This window comes from Hypomesus nipponensis, chromosome 17, assembly GCF_054491055.1.
Source record: "Hypomesus nipponensis isolate SF chromosome 17, ASM5449105v1, whole genome shotgun sequence".
NCBI lineage: Eukaryota > Metazoa > Chordata > Actinopteri > Osmeriformes > Osmeridae > Hypomesus > Hypomesus nipponensis.
In genome coordinates this window covers 6,329,855-6,346,220 of record NC_140377.1, presented here as the reverse complement: position 1 = coordinate 6,346,220, position 16,366 = coordinate 6,329,855, and the positions used below count along the sequence as shown (strand labels likewise).

The 16,366-nt window shown below is 41.7% G+C and overlaps 3 protein-coding genes across 3 annotated transcripts; all 3 read left to right on the top strand.

The window, feature by feature from the left end:
* Window positions 1-2,775: 2,775 nt before the first annotated feature.
* On the top strand, window positions 2,776-5,863 carry LOC146253185 (cytochrome P450 2K1-like). The gene is made up of 9 exons (XM_084677831.1): window positions 2,776-3,034; window positions 3,659-3,818; window positions 3,900-4,049; window positions 4,148-4,308; window positions 4,405-4,584; window positions 4,714-4,855; window positions 4,955-5,139; window positions 5,262-5,403; window positions 5,505-5,863. Exons 1-9 carry the CDS (start codon window positions 2,834-2,836, stop codon window positions 5,690-5,692), a joined length of 1,509 nt encoding a protein of 502 aa, XP_084533957.1. The 5' UTR covers window positions 2,776-2,833; the 3' UTR covers window positions 5,693-5,863.
* A 971-nt stretch (window positions 5,864-6,834) lies between these two features.
* LOC146253184 (cytochrome P450 2K1-like) lies at window positions 6,835-10,416 on the top strand. Its single transcript, XM_084677829.1, has 9 exons — window positions 6,835-7,154; window positions 8,124-8,286; window positions 8,366-8,515; window positions 8,614-8,774; window positions 8,876-9,055; window positions 9,271-9,412; window positions 9,508-9,692; window positions 9,815-9,956; window positions 10,047-10,416. The coding sequence occupies exons 1-9, from the start codon at window positions 6,954-6,956 to the stop codon at window positions 10,232-10,234; spliced, it is 1,512 nt and encodes a 503-aa protein (XP_084533955.1). The 5' UTR covers window positions 6,835-6,953; the 3' UTR covers window positions 10,235-10,416.
* Window positions 10,417-12,110: 1,694 nt separating this feature from the next.
* On the top strand, window positions 12,111-15,626 carry LOC146253183 (cytochrome P450 2K1-like). The gene is made up of 9 exons (XM_084677835.1): window positions 12,111-12,308; window positions 12,399-12,561; window positions 12,630-12,779; window positions 13,384-13,544; window positions 13,852-14,031; window positions 14,367-14,508; window positions 14,790-14,974; window positions 15,149-15,290; window positions 15,439-15,626. The coding sequence occupies exons 1-9, from the start codon at window positions 12,117-12,119 to the stop codon at window positions 15,624-15,626; spliced, it is 1,503 nt and encodes a 500-aa protein (XP_084533961.1). The 5' UTR covers window positions 12,111-12,116.
* Window positions 15,627-16,366: the final 740 nt, after the last annotated feature.

The window sequence follows — 16,366 nt, the reverse complement described above, 5'->3', positions numbered from 1 at the left end:
ACTAGATTTTGCCACGCCTTTAGAAAACAAGGTGATTTGTTACGTATTTTACGTATCTTACACAAGGACACAGCGAAGCATGCAGTTCATATTTCCTTTACCTTAATCTCCAGAGCATTGTGTTTCTCACAGAAAGGAAAACCTGCTTTTTAGTCATATTGCCTAGTCTATCACATTTGATCATAATCAGTCCTACATTTATATGGCCATTAGTATTTCTGAAATGTGAACTTTGGCTTAGGGGAAAGTTCTGACAACGTAGTCACAGCACATTATTTTAATTGATTTGCGAGGTAAGCACTAGGCTGAAACAACAAATAGCTTTTTGTCAAATAGCTTTTAATGTTTGTGGATATCTCGGTGTTATGATCAGTGACCTATGCACTTTTGTAAAGCTCTCTCTCGGAAGTCGTTTTGGATGAAAGCGTCTGCTAAATGAATACATGTAAATGTAACGTCAGCAGACATGGAGGACATGCCTTCCACAGGCTCTAGATGTGTCACTCAAAGTAACAATGAAATCAACAAGGTTTTATACACCTTCTTGTGGGGACAAAGGACTTTGACGACATTTTACACGTCATCTCAAAAAGACGTACCAAAGTCACCGTTCTTTAGAGTCAATCAAATAGTTTCATTGGGGCAATCAAATAATCTCATCATGGTCAGTCATGTGTAGACAGTTTTAAAGTACAAAATGGTGACAACATTGATTTGTCCTCAGAGCATTATTTGAAACATATATAAATGATACTAATGACATGAACAGGAATATATCAGCCATCATAGGGCCACGTTTGGTCTTGAACATGAAGAGGTCTGTCACTAACCATTGATCAATTAACAATGATAACAGTTTTTTAACCAATGAAAACTTTATTACTCTTTATTATTTTGTTTTGGTAGATTCGCAAATGTACTAAGATTGTTGTATATTTATCCTGTTGCAACAGTTTGTGTGTAGTATCTAAAAAGCAGAACTGCAGATCTTGGGAACATAACTTTTAAGTCCCAAAAGCAGAAATATAGGAAGGGTTCCTTTGGCAGTTCTCAGACAGACCACCATGCCCTTGTATTACCAGACTTAATGTAAGGGAGAAACATTTTGTAGGCCTTCTTATCATTGTGTCTATGAATCATGTAGCTTGTATCTTTTAGAAACTGTCATTATGCTGATTGCCAAAGCTTATTTACACCTGTATAATCTTGAGAGAATGGGACTAGAGACTGTGTACACCAGGTCACACCAGGTTTGCTCACACGGAAGTGGAGCCAAGCAGCACACCAAGCTACTCTGTGGCAGCTGTGAACTGTTTCGCTCAGTGGGACATACTTCTCCCGGAGGGTCACCCTGGAGATCACGTGCGATCAACTTAGTTTGGGGGTTAAGAGTCACAGTCACTTTCTTTCAAAGTTCATTTGACGACTTTGTCCACACGCTGCCAGGCTAAGGCTGCTCCTTCTGCTGCCGTCTACAGGAATTCTGCAGTCCTAAAAGAACTTTGCTTGTTCAAGCACAACAGCACAACAACCACCAGAGACCCACTGTTTATGTCTGTAAACTATGTTAGTCTGCTTGATGTGCATCTGGGGGCTTTTATGACCTATATGGTAGTGTGGGTATGGAATGTTCATTGAAAATAAGCTCAGAGGTGGGGAGATCTGGCTTTGCCCATCCCTGGCAGTAGTGTTTTGTTTGGGCTTTGTCAGACTCATCTTTCATCATTGAAAGGGGTGAGCACCACAACACATCTGGGCATGTAGAACATTGCATTGCATTCAGGTAATCTTAGTGGGGTTGTTTGGGCAAGTATGAGGGAGAGGTCGCACCAAGTGCAGGTGAGGAAAGTATTCTCTCTCTCCTGCGTGTGTCCCTGTGGAAAGCACAAATGTAGTCATGCAACTGCGTTGGCTACTTTTGCAACCCACTCAGTACAGGAGCTATATTCTCCATTCAGTCCTGCAATCCTCTTTCAAGAGAGTCCCCTATGGAGGATCATCAGTGGCACCCAGATAACATCATTACAACGATGACGCAAAAGGCTATCAGCATGAGATGTGAGATGATCCTTGACTCTCCCAGGCGAGTGGCCCCCTCGCCCCCCCCCCTCCCGGCTGTGCCAAATGACGTTGTGTCCTTGGGCAAGGCACTTCACCCTACTTGCCTCAGGGGAATGTCCCTGTACTTGCTGTAAGTCGCTCAGGATAAGAGCGTCTGCTAAATGACTAAATGGAAACAGCCGGCAGTTCAGAATTAAGAACTGCAATATAATAATGACACAGCATTTCAGCACTAGGGCTGTGCAGTCCAGAATGAATTCACATCACAACATTCATTATCATTGATTTCACATTAAACTAAGATATAAAATCGGTATACACAGAACTGAAGAAATTACATACATTTCTGTTTTGTGTATGTCTTAAACTATATCTATTTTGGATTTTTTAAGCCAAGACTTGAAGATTTGTAAAAAAAAAAAAAAAAAAAAAAACAGCTGAAATTCACACATCTAAAAGAAACACAAATGACCATATATATATGACAGATCATGATCAAACGTGATGATTAAATGTGACCATTTTAGACATTCAGAAGTAACCCAAGCAAAAAAAAAGCTCTTCTGAGGGAAGTCACTGTGGGAAAGGTTTAAAAACACATCCTGAATCAATTATCTACAAGCGTGGCAGTGTGCCAAGTTGTTGATGAAAGGAACAAATACAGCTCCACCTCGACTGTTGCTATTGGTTATAAATGGATCTGGCTGCTCAGCTTTGTGAAAGCATTAGTGAGTATAAGGTTGAAGGGGTTCAGTGTTTAGTGTGAGGGACCATGTCTGTGTTGGATAGTGTTGTTCTCCAGACTCCCAGCTTGGTGACTCTGCTGGGGACTGTGGTGTTTCTGCTGCTCCTCTACCTCCTCTCCTGCAGCTCTCATGAACAGGGGAAGGAACCTCCAGGACCCAGACCACTACCTCTGCTGGGGAACTTGCTGATGCTGGATCTCAAGAGGCCGTACCAGACACTATGTGAGGTAATACTAACTATTTGTCTCATACACGTAACATTTAAGTATTCAATTTGATACATACTGCAGTGAAAAGAGTGCATTGTATTAAGGTTAAATATTTTGTAGGTAAGGTTAAACATGCAACATTAATGTGAAGTATTGGCCAACTTCCCTATTACTGTCTGTCACTGTTAAGTTAAGAGTGCCCAAGGCGTACTACCTCCTGACACACAGAACATGGCGTAAATCTGTCAGGAATCAGAGGCTAGGGTGTGAGTGTTGGTGACATGAAACATAATATGAAAAAACTAACAGTTGGGGACCTCTAGTGGCCAAAACAAGTCCATAACCCTGACTAAATTAACCAGTACAAAAAAGATTTAGACAGATAGTTGTAGTGTAACACTTTTAAATAAGGGTAGGAAAAAAAAGTTTACAATTTCAGTCCAGTAAAAATATATGATTATGTAAAGAAGTTCCTACAACCAGTAGGAGTTGACATGCATGATCATTGTCCAATTAGGCTGACATTATTTTAATTCACTGAGTAAAGAAATTATATATATATGACTGATCAGTCTTTGGAAGTGCATTATTATGTGACATGCAATCATTTAGACCCTTCATATACTGTGTGGCCTTTTCTAGCTCTCCAAGAAATATGGATCAGTATTCAAGGTTTATTTTGGACCCAAGAAGGTTGTAGTCCTGGCAGGATACAAGACAGTCAAGCAGGCTCTGGTCAACCATGATGAGTTTGGAGACAGAGAAATCATCCCTTTATTTGAGGACTTCAACAAAGGACATGGTAACTGAAGAAAACAGAACGCTCTGTACATTCATTACATTATTCTCCATACAAGTTACTAAATGTTTAAAATCTCCACAGGGATTGTGTTTGCAAATGGAGACTCTTGGAAAGAGATGAGGCGCTTTGCTCTCACTACCCTCAGAGACTTTGGGATGGGCAAGAAGATGAGTGAGGAGAAGATCATAGACGAGTGTGGCAACCTGATTGAAGTGTTTGAGAAATATGAGGGTAGGATAGTTGTGTGTCAGGTGACAACAGCTCAGATGAAAGTACCTTTGGTGTTGCTCTTGACATGACTGTAATTCATCTTGTGTTGGCTGTAACAGGCCAAGCATTTGACACAACCAAGCCGCTGAATTATGCTGCCTCCAATATCATCTCCGCCATTGTATATGGGAACAGGTTTGAATACAGTGACCCACAGTTCAAAGCAATGGTGGACAGAGCTAATGAGGTTACATGTCTGACAGGATCTCCATCAATCCAGGTATTGTTTGCGGACTTGATTTTTAAATGGTTGTATTAAAGTGTGGACAAATCAACACAGTGCAAAACAAACACCCTTTTTTGAATGGGGATTCAGTTATACAACACATTTCCCTGGATGGGTCCTTGGCTCTGGAATTGGAGACGCATAAGGCATCTTGTTGACATCACCCTTGAAGATATTAAAGAGTTGATCAAAGGTCTGAAGGAGACTCTTAACCCTCAGATGTGCCGAGGCTTTGTGGACTGTTTCCTGGCCAGACAGCAGAACCTGGAGGTAGGTACAACCTTTTAAGTAATAGGCCAGAAATGACATCAAACTTCTGAAATCACAGCCATGGGCTTGATTATCATAACTGGATTTCTTAAGTGTTTCTCCAAAATCCTTTTGTGTATTTTGTGTTAGAAATCAGGGGGCGTGGCTTCTTTGTACCATGATGATAACATGGTATATTCTGTGGCCAACCTGTTTGCTGCTGGGACTGATACCACAGGAACTACATTACGCTGGACACTCCTGGTCATGGCCAAGTATCCTCACATACAAGGTGAGGGACATACAAACACACTTCAGTATAATGGCTGACTGGATTTTGATGAACATGAAACATTAGAGGATGGTTTGTTCCCCCACTCTTTCTCCTCAGACCAGGTTCAGGAGGAGATCAGCAATGTGATAGGAAGTCGTCAGGTCTTGGTAGAGGACAGGAAGAACCTTCCCTACACTGATGCTGTCATCCACGAGACCCAGAGACTGGCCAACATTGTACCAATGTCCCTCCCTCACGTCACCAGCAGAGATGTCACCTTCCAGGGATACTTCATCAAGAAGGTCAGATAACTGGCTGTCTTGAAGTGTACTCTGAAAGTCTGAAAATAAAACTGCTTGTATGAACAGCAGCTCTAATATGAAAAAGCTACTGATCATTGTCCCTTTCTCACTCTGGTGTACAGGGGACCTCTGTGATTCCTCTACTGACGTCAGTTCTGCAGGATGAGAGCGAATGGGAGAGCCCCCACACCTTTAACCCCGCCCACTTCCTGGATGACAAGGGAAAGTTTGTCAAAAGGAATGCCTTCCTTCCCTTCTCTGCGGGTATATCATTGTCATATTCAACATGGTTATCAACATAACTATTTTGATCATGTCTGGTTTGATTGAAATATTTTTGGTCCATTTCTCTATTCCTCTCTCAGGTAGCAGGGCTTGTCCTGGGGAGGGTCTGGCCAGGATGGAGCTGTTCCTCTTCTTCACCTCTCTCCTCCAACACTTTCGTTTCTCTCCTCCACCCGGGGTAACAGAGGAGGATCTGGACCTCACTCCAGCTGTGGGGTTCACCCTCAACCCTTCACCCCACCAGCTGTGTGCTGTCAGCAGGGTCTGAGCAGAGAGAGAGACAGTCTCAGACACACCTATCATCCTTCTACTGCAACACTTATTTACACCCATTTCAGGAATGTAGAGAAATGGATAATACTCAACATTATGGTTTGTGGACTCCAAAAGCAAGTTTGTTCATAAAGCAAGTTTGTTCATAAAGCATTTTGCCTAGTAATGTTGTACTATTTATTTCAACAAGACAATCAGCATGGCATTTTACTCTGGATAAGAGAGTCTTCTAAAATTACTAAATGTAAAATGTTAACAGTAGCTGGTTTAGGTATATTGTCAGGCAGCTTTACATATACACACACATTAATAAAAAGAAATTACTACACTGAAATATACATCATTTGTTTCCATTATGCATGTTTATACACTTTTTAAATAAAGCATTCCTTATTTTAAATACTAGAATGAAAGTTTGATCGCAACTCCTACAGGAGTCCAAAAATGTGTTGATTACTTACAAACTCTGTCCACAAATGAGCTGTGCTGGAATAGATTAATACACTCAAACATTATTTGGACAGTATTGTACTTTAAGAAGTACCATATTGACATCATAATGGAATGACGAAGGGCTCTTTACAGCTCTCCAACATGAGACACATACAGATGAGATGACAATGTTCCAAAATACATTTGTAGGATAAATGTGGACTGACCCCACACCACCCCTATAAATGCACAGACATCTTAAACCCCTCTCCAACCTTTCTTTGTCCCCAGAAGTCCGAGTAACTGCGAATGACCAGCCAACTTTCCCAGTATAGCGCCAAGCTGCAACAATCAGATCCCCATCAGAGGGGTCTGCCCAATCTTATAGTCATTTTCCCCCAAACAATCAATCCCACCTGCATTCAATTCAGTCAATTGGGTGGGTCCATGTTCATTCCATTTGATTGATGATGAGTCCCACTGCTCATTCTCGTCACAATATAACACTCTAAACACATATCAGTATAGGATTGAAAAGCTAGTTTTCCTTTAATTGAGACACTGAAGATGTGCTCTGGAGAGTAAAGGTCAAATGAAATTCCAAGCACTTTTAACAACTTCTAAAACAAGCTGTACAAACAGTTTATTATCTGCAGGTGTGGCAGTGTGTCAAATTGTTGATGAAACCAACGAATACAGCACCAACTCCTTTAACTGGTGCTGCTGGTTATAAATGGATCTGACTGTTCAGATGTAAAGTTCTGCTTGTTAAACCATGAGTGAGTGTCAGGTGTAAGGGTTCAGTGTTTAGTGTGTGGTGAACCATGTCAGTGTTGGATAGTGTTGTTCTCCAGACTCCCAGCTTGGTGACTCTGCTGGGGACTGTGGTGTTTCTGCTGCTCCTCTACCTCCTCTCCTGCAGCTCCCAAGAACAGGGGAAGGATCCTCCAGGACCCAGACCACTACCTCTGCTGGGGAACTTGCTAATGCTAGATCTCAAGAGGCCACACCAGACACTTTGTGAGGTAATACTAACTATTTGTCTTATACACGTCGTAACATTTTAATTATTCAATTTGGCACATACTGCAGTGAAAACAGTGCATGTTTATGTTAAATATTTTGTTGGTAAGGTCAAACACAATATTTTTCCCGTAACAGCTAAAACGGTTTGCACCACTTCACATTAAGGTTACTTAAATGTTCACCTTTAAAGTTGAGGGTAACTACCATGTACCTAAATGGCACATGAACGAGCAGTAGGTTAATACAACAATAGCTATAGCCATACCTATAGTAAAATAATTCTAGGTGAATAATCAGCTATGGGATTATAAATGTGTTAGTGGTGTCGGTTATGACAAGTATAAGAATGTACCGTTTGGGGTAGAGGTGCTAGGGGTAAATTGGTGTTGTTAAGGGGTTGTTGAAGGTATCGTTACCAAAGATCAATATCTACAGAATCCTGGAAAGCCCCAACTCTCCCACACCAAGTTTCAGTCATTAAATAACTTGTATCGCTAAACATCCTAAAGTGTAACCACATGGTATTTAGTAGCATGGTAGTTAATGTAACATTAATGAAGTATTGCCAAACTTCCTAATGCTGTTATCTCCTGGTGTTACTTCAGTTAATGTTGCCAGACGTCTACTTATTCCTGACATTCAAGACACACAGAATATGTCTAAAATCAAACATTTCAGAGGGAGAGCTTGTAGACTAACATTTTTAAATGAAGGTTAGAAACAAGTTAATAATTCCAAGTACAGTTTGAAGATGTATGGTAATGTCAAGAAGTTCCTGCAAACTGATTGGAATGCGTTATGCGCAGTCACAGTTCAATAGGCCAATATCATTATATTTCAATGAAATTAAGAGATCATCTGTTCAATAATTACTGATCAGTTTCCTGGAAGAAGTGCATAATTATGTGAAAAGGCGGTTCATTTAGACCCTTCATAAACTTTAAAATACACTTTCTTGACTTCTATAGCTCTCCAAGAAATATGGATCAGTATTCAAGATCCATTTTGGACCCCAGAAAGTAGTGGTCCTGGTCGGATACAAGACAGTCAAGGAGGCTTTGGTCAACCATGCTGTGGAGTTTGGAGACAGGGACATCACCCCTATATTTCAGGACTTAAACAATGGACATGGTAAAATGAAGGAAACTGAATGCTCTGTACTTTGATTATTCTTCTCCATACAAGTTAGTAAAATGTGTAATCTCCGCAGGGATCCTGTTTTCTAATGGAGACTCTTGGAAAGAGATGAGGCGCTTTGCTTCCACTACCCTCAAAAACTTGGGGATGGGCAAGAAGATGAGTGAGGAGAAGATCATAGAGGAGTGTGGCAACCTGATTGAAGTGTTTGAGAAACATGAGGGTAGGGCTGTTGTGGCAAATAGCAATTGTGCTTGAATGAAAGTACCTTGGGTGTAGCTCTTGACATGACTGTAATTCATCTTGTGTTGGCTGTAACAGGCAAAGCATTTGACACAACCCAGCCGGTGAATTATGCCGTCTCCAATATTATCTCCGCCATCGTATATGGGAACAGGTTTGAATACAGTGACCCAAAGTTCAGAGCAATGGTGGACAGAGCTACTGAGACTGTATGTCTATTAGGATCTCCAACAATACAGGTATTTTTTGCAGATTTTATTTTTAAAATGTTATGTTTGTGTTTACAAATCAACACAGTATAGTCCAGAATGTTTACACCTATTTTTGAATGGGGTTTCAGTTGTACAACGCATTTCCCTGGATGGGTCCTTGTATCTGGAACCAAAGACGTATAATGAAGCTTAATAACATCGATACGGAAGAGATTAAGGACTTAATCAGAGGTCTGAAGGAAACTCTGAACCCTCAGATGTGCCGAGGCTTTGTGGACTGTTTCCTGGCCAGACAGCAGAACCTGGAGGTAACATTTTCAGTAATAGGCTTGAAATCACACTCAATGCCTGTATCATTGTATAATATTGAATACATACACCGTATATAATTTGAATTATTTTTGCGCCTGTGGCTCAGGGGGTGGAGAGGGTCATACAGCTCTAGGTACAAAAGCGCTGTATGAAATGCAGTCCATTTATCATTACTGTATTTCTTAAGCGTTTAAAAAATCTTGTGTGTTAGGAATCAGGGAGCGTGGCTTCTTTGTACCATGATGATAACATGGTATATTCTGTGGCCAACCTGTTTGCTGCTGGGACTGATACCACAGGAACTACATTACGCTGGGGACTCTTGCTCATGGCCAAGTATCCTCGCATACAAGGTAAGGGACAAACAAACACACTTCAGTATGATGGCTGACTGGATTTTGATGAACATGAAACATTAGAGGATGGTTTGTTCCCCCACTCTCTTCAGACCAGGTTCAGAAGGAGATCAGCAATGTGATAGGAAGTCGTCAGGTCTTGGTAGAGGACAGGAAGAACCTTCCCTACACTGATGCTGTCATCCATGAGACCCAGAGACTGGCCAACATTGTTCCAATGTCCCTCCCTCACGTCACCAGCAGAGATGTCACCTTCCAGGGATACTTCATCAAGAAGGTCAGACAACTGGCTGTCTTGAAGTGTACTCTGAAAGTCTGAAAATAAAACTGCTTGTATGAACCACAGCTCTAATATGAACAAGCTACTGATCATTGTCCCTTTCTCACTCTGGTGTACAGGGGACCTCTGTGATTCCTCTACTGACGGCAGTCCTGCAGGATGAGAGCGAATGGGAGAGCCCCCACACCTTTAACCCCGCCCACTTCCTGGATGACAAGGGGAAGTTTGTCAACAGGGATGCCTTCATGCCCTTCTCTGCAGGTATATTATCGCAATAGCATGGTTATCAACATAAGTATTTACATTTCTGTTGTGACAATATTTTGGTCTCTTTCTCTACATTTCTCTCAGGTCGCAGGGCGTGTCCTGGGGAGGGTCTGGCCAGGATGGAGCTGTTCCTCTTCTTCACCTCTCTCCTCCAACACTTTCGTTTCTCTCCTCCACCCGGGGTAACAGAGGATGATCTGGACCTCACTCCAGCTGTGGGGTTCACCCTCGTTCCCTCACCCCACCAACTGTGTGCTGTCAGCCAGGGCTGAGGAGAGAGACTAGGACCTAGACATCACTGCTGAAATAAGTTGATCGTAACTGAGAATTATACATTAGCCTGCCATGGAATATTTCTATAGGAAAACGCAAGACATCCATTGGATTTTATGCTGCTGTGGTTGTTTTCAGAAGTATAGTTTTTATTAACAGTAACGCTCAAGAAATAAATTGTTTTAATAAAGTTTCATAATACATTTTGCGTCCATGCCATATTTATAAATTGTAGATGTGCGTGTGGTTCAACTTCTGCTCATTGTGAAGTATTCTGTAGTGTCCTAGTATGAACTCAAACTTCTAAGGGGTTTGGTTTTCACTAGTGTTTCAGATTTCTTAGGGGACAACTACATTCCAGAGCTTAGTGTGGTGTATTTTAGCCTCTCATTTACACTACATCTGAAGAAGCAGAGAAAATTCAAAATACATTTGTCTTAAGATTTGATTCAACACAGCACCATTGAAACCATGTCTGTGTTGACATGCCTTGGCAAAGCTGTGGCAGCGACGCACATCTAACATAGTTTTATACTTTTCTTAATTCTGGAAAATGACAATGTGGAATAATTCTTCCACAACCTCTTGCAAATGTGTTAGTATTTATTCTGCCCCATCTCCATTGTAATTGGACGTCAGGGTATAAAGTGACAGCGACGAGAGCAGCGTTTTACTCTGAGTTGAACTCTTTTCGGAAACAACAAAAAACGTTGAAATCCCAGAGCTCAGCGCAATAGAAACGCTCAACTCCGTGACTCGCTGCTGGCGTTTCTTGCATAGTGTAAATAGGCGGCGCTGCCATTGCAAAAAATCACAAAATACACTATACTACGGAAAAATGCCTGGTCACCTTCCAGGGATACTTCATCAAGAAGATCAGATTGTTTCAGAGCGAAAATTGCACATGACCACATCATTTTCAAACATTGTTTCTGTTGATTCCTCTTGGTTGACAGGGGACCTCTGTGATTCCTCTACTGACATCAGTCCAGCAGGATGAGAGCGAATGGGAGAGCCCCCACACCTTTAACCCTGCCCACTTCCTGGATGACGAGGGGAAGTTTGTCAAGAGGGATGCCTTCCAGCCCTTCTCTGCTGGTACAATATTCAAACTACTTTTTTAATAAACAGGGCAAGTTTAGTAAAAACATAATTTATATCAGATCAGTCTACATGCTTTAGTTTTCAGTATTATCTTGGAAAATAATCAAATGGCTGGCATTATTCACAATACCTCTTTCAGGTAGCAGGGTGTGTCTGGGGGAGGGTCTCTTCACCTCTCACCTCCAACACTTTCGTTTCTCTCCTCCACCCGGAGTAACAGAGGATGATCCGGACCTCACTCCAGCTGTGGGGTTCACCCTCAACCCTTCACCCCACCAGCTGTTTGCCATCAGCCGGGTCTGAGGAGAGAGTCACACATTTTTTGTGTTTTGCTGAGTTTCAAAAGTCAAAATCACACAGAGAGGGACAGAGAGGGACAGAGCGCAGGTAACTTTAAGGCCTGGACACATCGGACCCAGGTGTGTCCGTTCAGCCCTGACGAGCCATCCCAAACAGAGGGGCGGACCACCGCGTTTGTGAAATGTTACTCTCGTTCATCATGTTGTGGTTTTTGTGTCTTTAATAAATGTTAGTCTTTATAGAATGGAGTGTGTTTTGCTTCTGTGTTTGAACAGTATGATTTCCTTTGGTTTGAACTGGCCAAATCATGGCCATGTTTTCCATTGAGCTTCTGAGAAAAACTCTCCTCTGAGACATTCTCCATGTTTGAGTCCCCAGAGGTATAATTACCTGTGGCTCCAGGGAGTTCTGTTGTTTTGGCAAAGCACAAATGTTTTTTTTTAGTTCGGCACATCATTTCACATTGTGCAGACAGCAATGGAGGGTGTTGTTCTCCAGACTCCCAGCTTGGTGACTCTGCTGGGGACTGTGGTGTTTCTGCTGCTCCTCTACCTCCTCTCCTGCAGCTCTAAGGAACAGGGGAAGGAACCTCCAGGACCTAGACCACTACCTCTGCTGGGGAACTTGCTGATGCTGGATCTTAGCAGGCCTTACCGTACACTCTGTGAGGTGCGACAATTACCGACCAAAGCTTGTGTTGACAACCTTTCTATCCTTTTTTTGTGTGTTTTCGATGACTTGTTTTTGCCAACATCTTAGCTTTCCAGGGAATATGGATCAGTGTTCACAGTTCATTTTGGACCCAAGAAAGTTGTGGTCCTGGCAGGATACAAGACAGTCAAGCAGGCTCTGGTCGACCACGCTGAGGAGTTTGGAGACAGAGGCCTCAACCAGATTACAAAGGATATCAACAACGGTCATGGTAAGGCTATTTATTTAATGTACACATTTTCCTTTCTTAATTTAGCCATAACAAAATCTTCTTAATAGGCATCCTTTTTGCTAATGGAGACTCCTGGAAAGAGATGAGGCGCTTTGCTCTCACTAATCTCAGGGACTTTGGAATGGGCAAAAAAGGTTCTGAGGAGAAGATCATAGACGAGTGTCAGCATCTGAAGACAGTGTTCGAAAAATATGAAGGTAAGAGAAAAACACCAACGCAGGTAATGCATTCATATTTTGCAATGATAAATTTTAACTGTTTTACAACAATAATATTGCAGATTAAGGCCTCCAACGCCCTCAAGAGTAAATTGAGCGGAATTGAGAGTCTTATTGCTGTGCCTGTGAGACCACCGGTGTTTACAACGTTGTTTAGTTGATTTGGTGACACACAAATATTATTCCTGGAATTATAGGTATATGCCTGTGTCTGTGATGCCCAATGCCCATCATGCAACTGGTGCTTACTGTAAGATGTTAGATTTGGTGACACACGGACAAACACACACAGAGTCTTAGTAGCAGTTTTTCTATACAATTGATTATATAGATAATCATGCCACTAACAACGTAATCACAGAAAGAGAGATACCTGGAATTATAGTTAGAAGATGTGTGATTGTGGACAATTTATTTATAAACATTACAAACTATGAACTACTTGAATGGAAGTTTTCTTGCTGTCCCTAGACTATGCAAGTCTAGGTGAGGGAAGTCATGGGTAGATTTTAAATAGTTATGTTCCACTTTCTATGCATTCACTCTGTAAATAGTTCTTCTTTATGACAACTGTATATCTCAGGTAAACCTTTTGACACAACCCAGCCAGTGAATTATGCTGCCTCCAATATCATCTCAGCCATCGTGTATGGCGACAGATTTCGTTACACTGACCCCCAGTTTAAGGGCATGGTGGACAGAGCCAATGAGGGCATACGCATTACAGGATCTGCACCAATTCAGGTACTTCCAACCTGTGAACCTCTGTGAAACATGGCAGCCAAAACAAATATAGATTCCTTGTAGAACTGTAACATTTTCCATTTGTGGACTCAAGTCAGTTAGCAACCAGTTGGGTTCCATAATTAAATTAAACCTCATGCAAAATAATTTAAAAGGTGCAATTTGGGATCTAAAAGGGTTCTGACAGGCCTTCAAGGGTTACATTCTGATTACATTCTGAACTTTTTTTGTTGATGTTTCCCCTACAGGGACAACTGCATTTTCATAACAACCTTTTCAAAGTGTATATTTGCATGTGGGTCGACAGGTGTACAATATGTTTCCCTGGCTGGGCCAGTGGATCAAGAGCAGAGGTCGTATGATGAAACTTGTGGACCAGAATGTTAAAGATGTTATGGACTTGGTCAGAGGCCTGAAAGACACTTTGAACCCCCAGATGTGTAGAGGCTTTGTTGACTCCTTCCTTGTCAGGAAGCAGAAATTGGAGGTATGGTATAGTATATTTTAATTAATTGAATGTTGTAATACTATCATGATTATTGTGCAGGAGCAGTAAAGTGTAAAATTATCTCATTTGGAAATTTTATTTTGAATCAACTTACTTAGTTTATTCTGGGTCTTTTTTTTAGATCTTTTTTTTTTACTCAGACGTGCTATGTGGTCCAACAGTACAAAATTGTAGTTGGACAATGCACACCTCTGCATCCCTACAGACGTAAACCTGGTTCAGTTGGCTGAGTTCTAATCTAGGGGAAGGTATTAGAAATGCATTACTGCCTGCTTAAACGGATACACAATTTTCAAATGTTGGTTGTCTGTCAGGAATCTGGAACGCAAAACTCTCACTACCATGACAAGAACCTGATATATTGTGTGACCAACCTCTTTGCTGCTGGAACCGACACGACTGGAACTACGATACGCTGGGGACTCCTGTTCATGGCCAAGTATCCTCATATACAAGGTAAGGACCAATTCAAGAGTCATTTAATACAACTTGTCACTTAGGACAAACAGCCACAGACCTTTCACACACTGGCACAAAACACAGACGCAGCTAGTTGTACTGTAGCAATATATACGCACAAACAAAGGGCACAATATACTTAAAGGCTGTCATTGATAAACCAGATAAGTAGGACTTGTCAGATATGTACTGATAGCTTGTAGGCTAAAGAGCACACTTTAACAATTTTGTATTTCATTTTTACAACTAACCTTTATTACTTGCCCTCCGTTTTGAAGACCAGGTTCAGGAGGAGATCAGCAATGTGATAGGAAGTCGTCAGGTCTATGTAGAGGACAGGAAGAACCTTCCCTACACTGATGCTGTCATCCATGAGACCCAGAGACTGGCCAACATTGTACCCATGTCCATCCCTCACGTCACCAGCAGAGATGTCACCTTCCAGGGATACTTCATCAAAAAGGTCAGATAAGGGATTTTAGTTCCATGTTTTACTCCACCCTAGGGTTCCATGTTTTACTCCTTCTCTAGGAAGGGATTGTCAGGCAAAATACTGATGATTTATTCAGTTTACATTTTAACCTCTTGGCCTCCACCAGGTTTGATCTGTAACATATTTGCTTGTGTTTGGTGACAGGGGACGACTGTCTTTCCACTGTTGACGTCAGTCCTACAGGACGAGAGTGAATGGGAGAGTCCTCACACCTTTAACCCCTCCCACTTCCTAGATGCGCAAGGTCAATTTGTCAAGAGGGACGCTTTCATGCCCTTTTCTGCAGGTACTGTAGACCAACATTCATCCTTTAGTTTAATGTTTCATTTGTTTGTGGGAAGTACTAATTGTGTTGTCACTAGATCATTCCTGTATTTGTATATATTTTGGGCCAGGTCACCTCTCTCTTTCTCTCAGTCTCCTCTCTCTTTCAGGTCGCAGGGCTTGTCCTGGGGAGGGTCTGGCCAGGATGGAGCTGTTCCTCTTCTTCACCTCTCTCCTCCAACACTTTCGTTTCTCTCCTCCACCCGGGGTAACAGAGGAGGATCTGGACCTCACTCCAGCTGTGGGGTTCACCCTTAACCCTTCACCCCACCAGCTGTGTGCTGTCAGCCGGTTCTGAGGAGAAAGAGAGAGAGAGAGAGAGAGAGAGAGAGAGAGTCACAGAGACACACCTTTCATCCTTCTACTGCAATACTTTACTTACTTTCATTTCAGGAATGTTGAGAAATGGGTAATAATCAACTTCATGGTTTGTGAACGACTAGAGCAAGCATTTTCACAAAGCATCTTGCCTAAAAATGTTGTACAATTTATTCTAACAAGTCAATCAACATCTGTTAATAGTGGCAAATGTAGGTGTGTATTGTCTTGTATATAACTAAATATACAAATGATCAATAAACAGAAATTACTACACTAAAATATAGGTTCTTTGTTTCAATCATGTACGTTTGGATACATTTTCAAAATAAAGAAAGGAATCCTTATGATTTGAAACTTTTAAAACTCAAGACTCTTATGACAAAAGTTATAAAAGGCTCCCGCAAACCAACTGACATTCCTTAACCATTCAGCTTGAGATGGGAGTCTGTCTTGTCTAGCCTGGCTGCCAGCCCAACCTCGCCCCGCCCACAAAAGAATGTGGTCTAGAAGTTGGGTCTGGAGGGTCTCGTATTGGGAACAACTATATAAAACCAGAATCTGGGCGGACCAATTAAATTGCCAGGGGGGGTTTAAACGATGATGGACAGATGATCAACAGTAACGTAATCAACAACGTCACGAAAGAGAACTTGGGTTGAATTCGTTTTCAACAAACAACACATTACTTTGCTCTGATTGGTTGTTGGTCTATCCAAT